The sequence below is a fragment of the Oenanthe melanoleuca genome, chromosome 12, assembly GCF_029582105.1.
Source record: "Oenanthe melanoleuca isolate GR-GAL-2019-014 chromosome 12, OMel1.0, whole genome shotgun sequence".
Taxonomy (NCBI): domain Eukaryota; kingdom Metazoa; phylum Chordata; class Aves; order Passeriformes; family Muscicapidae; genus Oenanthe; species Oenanthe melanoleuca.
Genome location: NC_079346.1, coordinates 8,500,754 through 8,508,181, shown reverse-complemented (window position 1 = coordinate 8,508,181; position 7,428 = coordinate 8,500,754). Strand labels below are relative to the sequence as shown.

Sequence of the window (7,428 nt, the reverse complement as noted above, 5' to 3'; positions counted from 1 at the left end):
ACGGCCCGGCGGGCGCTGCGTCACCGCTGGGCGGGGCCGCGGGCGGGGACAGCGACAGCGGCAGCAGACCCTCCCCGTCCCACCGCCAAAGAGAGCCGGGACACCGCCGAGCTTAGAAAGTCACAATTTATTTCAAATAAACCACGGGCACACCTCTGGCAACCGTCTCCCGGGCAGTTTCCGCCGCCCCAGCCCCTCTCTGGTGCCTGCGAAGAAAAGCGAGGGGTGCGAGCAGTCCTGTGCCCTCCCACACACCTCAAAGCCGTCCCACAACCCCAACCAGACCGGGGCCGAGAAAGGAATTCCCAGAACAAGTGCCTCATTTAAAAATAAAGTTCTATTTTTCACCTGCTTAAAAAGTCTAAAATTTAGAGTGCAAGACTATAGTACAGAAACCTCCTGCTGCCCCATCTGCGGGCGGGCACAGAGACTTCACTGCGCAGGGCAGCAGTCATGCAGTTTATGGTGGCGGTAGAAAACGTTTTATTACAGTCTGGGATGCCTGAGGACGAATAGTGATGAGGCAGCCAATGCACTAACACAAGCGAAGCCCAAATAAAAGAGTACCAGATGCAAAGATGGAGAAGTGTCAGGCTGGTGCAGGAGCTGGAAACAAGTGCAAAAAAGAAAAAAGAGAGCAAATATTCCACGTCTGTAGCAGTAACACATCAAAGGGAAACTGGTACCTCAGAATTAATGACTCCTGAGCCACTTTTTATTACCTACATCCATATAGCCTTGCTAACTCAAAAAGGGCCATGTACTTTATCAGAGAAAGGGAAAACAGCATTTTCTTTCGGTGTTGAGAAACCCCATTTCCTTCCTGTCATCTGCCTCCTGAGCAGTGTCATTCACCTTACACACAGAGGCAGCAGCCCTTGTGCCCTGCACATTTAGTCTTTAAGTCCATGACTTTCTGTACAACACCAATATAGAAGTGGTCCTGCCTGGGCTGCGAAAGCAAGTCCTGTTGTTTTCCCAGAGGATCTGTGGGTGCAGTCCAGGACTTTCACCACTTTCAGAAAGGATGTTTTGTTTAAAAACTAAATGGAACTGTTAACAAAGCTCTAGCTTCAGAAAATTTGAAGGAATTAGTGGGTGCACTGTGCAATCCTTATTACTGTTCCTCAGCCAAGCATCTCAGCAGCCTGTTCAGTAAGCCTGGCCACAGCTATATGGTCTGGCTTGTCTACAAACAAGGATTCATAGCAAAATATTTTGTGGGGGCATAGAAGAGAGAGGGAGGGAGGGAAGGAGTGAGGGAGGGAAGGAGGGAGACAAAACCTCATTCTCATTTAGCTCAAAGCTGGACAATTATGTAACAGAAGTAAAAATTCTTTGGGATTAGGAAACTCCACATACCTGTTCTGCAAAGGGATTAGGTGTTAAGATAGTTACGTTTAAACAACAAGAATGCCAGCTTTTATCCTAATCAGTACTTTGCACATTACATTTTTAAAGAATAGTTTAAACATTGGTTCTATTCACTGCAAACTGCTGGGTCTCAGCAAACCTTCCCCCCCTCCACTATCCCTTCCCATGGAAGCAGCATGCCAAGACAATCATTTGGGAAGCGGAGAGGAAGAGAGACTGACCTCTAGGATATATCATGAGGAGGGCACAGAGAGGCTGCTGCTGGGTGCAGAGTAAGGAATGATGTCATGAGACTGGCTGGAGCAAAGTCAAATCTATCTCTACAGCTCCAGCCTCCAGGGGAGCCAGAACAGGACAGAGCAGGAGCCATGGCTATGGAGATCTCTTGCACAGAAGCAGTGCTGCTCCCAGAAACCACAGACTCCTTCCCTGCCCTGCTCCCTGACTCCAGCCATCTTTCCACAAGCCTGCCCTGCCCTCCGCTGTTTCTGCTGTAACATTCACGCCATGGCCAGCAGCTCCTCGCAGTGCATTCCCTTGTTCCCTGAGGATAGATCCCACACCAGGGATGGGAGGGAGGAAGGTAAAGGCCTCTCAGTTTGAAATTTTCTGTTATGCACAGCAAGCATGGCCAGAGAATTAGCTCCTATGACAGCTACTCCTTCAGTTTAAACTAATGCATCAGACTCGATAAAATCTGCGAGCCCAATCACACCTGCTGCAAATACCTGGGGTCACATGTCTCAGGTACATGAAAAAGGCTCCAACAGCAGAGTTAGCTTATTCTGACACACAGGAATTTAGCACTTTTCCCCCCTCCAGTTTAATCTTTATCAAGTGACATTGCATAAGAATAATACAGGGATGCATCAAAGGCAACACTTCCAAATACAGCATAGAAGAGAATCCCATGAGTTCCCCACAGAGGTGAAAATTTCCTCAGATCAGACTCCAGCTGCACCTTACTGGCTGCAAACAAGCTCCTGGTGCAAGTAACACAGATATCTGTGAAATCCTAATACGTCGCCTGCTTCCTGTAGCAAACAGGCAAGAGTCAGCATTTAAGTAACCTTTTTTTTCATGTTAACCCCTATTAAGATGAACTAGGTTTTCATATTTTTATTTTAGTGTATATTTTACATTAGAAAAGAGAATGTTAATAAAAAAGCTCCACATGCTCCTAACAATCAATTTTCTGTTAAGTTCCCACCAGCATCAATACTAATATACAAATAAATTAGTTTTGCTAGTTAATTTTCTGCCTGGCTTGGTGCAGGCTCTGCACAAGCAGTGCACCTGTATTCAAGTGCCCGTCCACATTGCCAACACGTGCCAGGGAGTGTGTTGTACATAATATTTCCTCCTCATAATGTAGTGGTGTTTAGTCTGACTTTGATGAACGAGATCGATTTTTCTCAGCCATGCTACCCAGCAGGCACAAATAATCTTTATCAGGCTGCATGGCACTGTTATAACATGGATTCTTTGACTCCGCAAAAGCCCCAAGCCTTGATTAACAACTGTATGCTACTACTCCCTCATCACTCACTTTGGCAATACAACATCCTCCCCACAAAAACAAGTAAAGCAAAAATCTACATGGAAGACCTAAAATTCATCAAATGCAGAATCTGATTTCTCTCAATTTCTCTCAAACTCAAGGCTTATCCCCCCAGTGTTAACCCGGCCCATCCCCTGCAATTCCTCTGTTTGCTTTTGCTTGTGTAGCTGGATTTTGCACAGCTGATTTACAAGAAAAAGAGATGTCACTTGTGATCATACTGAATCACAGCCACTGCCGGTACTGTCAGGCCAGACACAGCAGCAGCCACCCTTAACACCAGCCACTCTCCTCTGCAATGCCAATGCTGCAATGCCCTGGTTAAAGGAGCATTGGAAAATCTAGCTGAGATATTTTTTAACCTCCTTCAGTGACTAGGAGGGTTTTCAGGTCAGAGGAAGGGAGAGGGAGAGGGGGAAAAGCCCATTAAATTTACAAGCAGATTAAGGAAAAACACTCCACTGCCAATTTATTTTTAAAAAGGGTTTTGTGTTATTCTAAGGTTTGTCTGTATAATTGTACAACCGTTGAAAATTACATAAACTGTAATGATCTAACACTATTAACAGCCATTCAGAAAAAAACTCCCTCCCCTTCTGAAACCATCAAGGGCAGGAGGGATAATGGCCCAGGAAATATGCCAATCTGAGCTCTGGCCTCTAGCCTGGCAGAAACAGAAACAGAAAGATAAGAGAACAAACTGGACTAAGAGGTGGTGTTTGCATGTGTCTGACTTGCAAGGGGAGGGGTGGCTGTGTCCTTGGCCGTGTTCTCCCAGAGGCAGTGCCTGCTTATCCTAGTGAAGCTACTATCACTTCACTCGCTGCTCTCACCCCTGCACTGTCACTTCCTCCTCTCTTATGTGTCATGGAAGTCTTTCAGCAGGGTTCTTCGTCTCTGCTCTGCTATGTGCATCTGATTCTCTAAGTCCTGGTAAAAGAAAAGGTACAAACTGTTAGCATAAAATCCCTGGAGAAGACCTCGTTTTCCTTAGGGGGACACTGAAATCCAGCTTGAGAAGCACCAACCATCACACACTTCATGCACACTCCGGATTACAAGATCCCAGATCCTCTGCCTTTTTTTGTGGGTTCCCTCTGCAGTTACTCAGCACCTGCTCTGTCTAAAATGCTACACACTTAAGAAAACTGTTTTTCACCAGAAGGCTGCATGCAGTCTCCTCCAGAGCTCCATGGGACTTGTCTCATTTTGCAGGAATCCCTGCAGTCCCCCCTCCTCTCCAACAAGGTAGTGAGCACTCTACTTCTACATCATCTCCTGGCTAACAATGGTTTCTGGATCTAGTTTCTCAGAACCCTTACTTGACAGCCTTAGTGCTCCTGAAGAAGTGTTAAGCCCAACAAACAAAATCTGGCCAGCAGGCTCAAGCAAGCAGAACACTCACCCCTCTGTCATAGCTGTCTGCTCGCTCCACTTTCCATGAGAGATTTTCAATTTCAGCTTCCAGCTGGGCCTGCTGGTATTCAAACTGCAAAGAGCAAAATAAGAGACATCAACAAGAAACTAGTTTAGTGGAGCAGTTTCATTACACTTGAGGAGCAGACAAATGTGTTCTGCTGACAGCACTGTTGGCACAGCAGGTTTGTGTCTCCTCTTTATCCATCTTCATCTAGATGGGATCACCCCTTCTGGGCATTTCTTGTGTAAGCACTCCCCAGCCTGCAACACTCAAAATTAACCAGTCAGCCTAAAAACTGCTCGTGACAAAATATCTCCTAATTCAGCTTATTTTGCCATAAATAGGGAACAAGATGATCTCATAAGTAGCTCTTCAGGCAGAGTGAAGGGATTGTTAACCACTGCTAGAAGCAGCAACTTGTTTCATTAGCACAGTCAGATCCAGAAGAGAATGTCTATCCACAGCCTTAGAGAACACATGATGCCATGAAGACAGATTCTATAACAGGTTTTATAGGAGAGCTGAGTCAAAGAAAAAACTCCTCATTGAATTCAAGGTTATTTTTGTGCTTCTTCAGCCCATGAGATGCACCAAGCCAGCAAGGAACTTATAGCAGGAATAAAAAGCAAAGCTACACCCTGATCCAAGGAAAAGCTCTCCTCCAGCAGCTCTTCACAGGAAATATGGCCCACAGTATTGTGATAAATCTTACCAAGAAATAAATACACACTTCCAGCCTCAAAACATTCTGGATAAATGGCTAGTTAGTGAAAGTGCAGTGAAGTCCTTTGGGAAAATAATGTAGTGTATAAGAGGACAGAACTGCTGGTTGACTTGAACTGAAGAAGAAAGGTGCAAACCCCACCTATTTATTCTGTCTGTCCTTACCTCAAACTCAAGGACTAATATTTTAGACACTGCCCAGCTCTGGAATTCAGCCCAGCATGCTGCCAGCTATACCCCAAAGAGTTATCAGCAAAAAAGGAGCAGAACATCTTACCAGCTTCTTTCTGGGACCAGACTCCATATAGTAGGCATATGGATATGTGTACTGCAGGGTGTAACGACACTGTCCAAGAGTAGGAGGAAAAGAGAGAGAAAAGGACAGAAGTGTAAGTCTTGGAAGTCAGCACAGTCACATTTATGCAATCACTACAGGTTAAGAAGCTACCTCCTGACAACTGGACACTTTCTGGTAATTCCCTATTCCTTCCTTTGAAGAACTTGTGCAGCTCTGTGTATTGTGCAGTGTGACTTCACAGAGGTCACTTCTAGACGATTTTTGCTTAGTTCGTGTCCTAGACCAGAAGTACTGTCCCACAAAACCACAACTCTTAAATTTCCTTCCTTACTTGGTGTTATGAATTTAGCATTCTGACATATATTCTCTTCACTGTGCCAACAAGACACAATTACCCACCTTTGCAAGTAGTTTTGCAGCATTTTGTAGGTATTGCCAATCTATCCATGTTCCCAAGTTATTCATAACTCTTTCTTGGATTTTCTCCTGGATTCGTTGGTATGTCTGTGCCTCCAGCTGTAGGCTTTTATTGTGATTCTCCCACTGCAAGGGATGGGGAGACAGGGAAAGGAAAAAAATGGCATGAGAACAGAGTACTACTACTGTAAAAGCACAAGCTCTAGCAAGCAGAAATTGGAGTGGGGTAGGAGTCCAGCAAGGCAAGACATGCTGTGGGAAAGAATGGCAAGGCAGCACCTCCAGTAGCAAGTGGTGGAGGCTGTAGACAACAGACTGACAGCAGCAAGAGCAGGGAGCAAACCCAGCTCCTCCAATTGGGAATGCCCTCTGGTCACACAGTGACCTTGTGTCTAACAAGGGGAAAGTCATGGCGAATCCTCAACTTAAAGTATTTCTATAGGAAGGTCAAGAGTTTATATTAACATTTGACATGGGCTCAGTGAACTCCAATATCCACGTGCACATTGTAAACATGGCTTTTTCCCAAAGCCTGTTGGTCTGGAGAGCCAGGAATGAAGACATTTATTTTATGATAGGACTTGGCTCATGCTGTGAAGAATAAACGCATTTTAATGGGGAAACTGAAACGCAGCAGTATGTAACCTCTACCACATTCTCTTCTAGAGATGCTGCTGTAGAGTTGCTCTGCATGGCCAGGTGCATGAAGCCTGCTGTGTGGACAGAGATGCTCTGATGGCAGCTTTTTAAAATGTGATTACATGAAATTTTAGTAAAATTTTGCTACAGCTAATGGAGCTTTGAACATGGTATAATTTACTTAGTTTTTATCTGTATAAAGACATACTGCAAGGAACAGAAGTTTCCCAGTCCTGAAAGGAAATGATTGGAGCAATATCTATATACTGCAGCACTACTCAGCCTGCAGGTACATGGTACAGTGGCATACAGGTAATACTGATTTTCTCTAACACAAGGGAATATAGGAGTGAATACAATTTGATTTGGGGATGACATCACATGGAACTTTCAGGGCAGGATTTTGAGTGAAAAACAACAGGGCTTGAAAATTCTATACAGATTCTCTTTGGGCAGTTTCTTGCACGGAGATTGCTGGCAATGACCTTTGCACCAGGCAGGGAGCATTAAAAGGCTACAGCAGCTCTGGCCAAGGAGATGTCTCCTACCCTCTCAAAATAGAACAAGTACTTCTTAAGGGCCTCCCTGGCCTGTGCTTGCTGACTCTGGTTTACAATATCAGGATTCTCTTTGTACCGACTGCATTCGTAGTACTCGCTGCCATGAGTCTTCCAGTCTCCCAGACACATCCAGCAGAAGTCTGCAGAAAACAGCAAAAAAACTCACTGTGATGCACAGAAAAAAACCTCTAAGAAAGAAAAGCTTCAGGAGCCCATCTGTGTTCAGATATTTCAGCTAAGCCAAGAAACACACACGTTTTGTATCATCTTGCAAGACAGAACTCAACAGTGAGCCAAAAATACCACCCTGTCTTGAAGATTTTAATTGCACAGCCTCTCATTCAGCTATGGAAAGTAAATCTTGAAGTTCTGCATCTTGTACACCAAAACCACTGGCAGAACTGCACTTGCACCCTGCACATACTGTCACTCTGGG

At 44.9% G+C, this 7,428-nt stretch overlaps 1 protein-coding gene across 4 annotated transcripts in view; it reads right to left on the bottom strand.

Annotated features, from left to right (window-relative positions):
* Positions 1-319: 319 nt before the first annotated feature.
* Positions 320-7,428, bottom strand: part of ARIH2 (ariadne RBR E3 ubiquitin protein ligase 2) — a 35,109-nt gene continuing 28,000 nt past the window's right edge. For all 4 annotated transcript variants that reach the window (XM_056501790.1, XM_056501789.1, XM_056501787.1 and 1 more), the window contains 5 exons: positions 6,981-7,132; positions 5,776-5,919; positions 5,356-5,424; positions 4,341-4,424; positions 320-3,865 (listed from right to left, as the gene is read on the bottom strand). In XM_056501790.1, the coding sequence (XP_056357765.1) occupies positions 3,794-3,865; positions 4,341-4,424; positions 5,356-5,424; positions 5,776-5,919; positions 6,981-7,132 (521 nt within the window). In that variant the 3' untranslated portion in view covers positions 320-3,793. The remainder of the gene's footprint in view (positions 3,866-4,340; positions 4,425-5,355; positions 5,425-5,775; positions 5,920-6,980; positions 7,133-7,428) is intronic.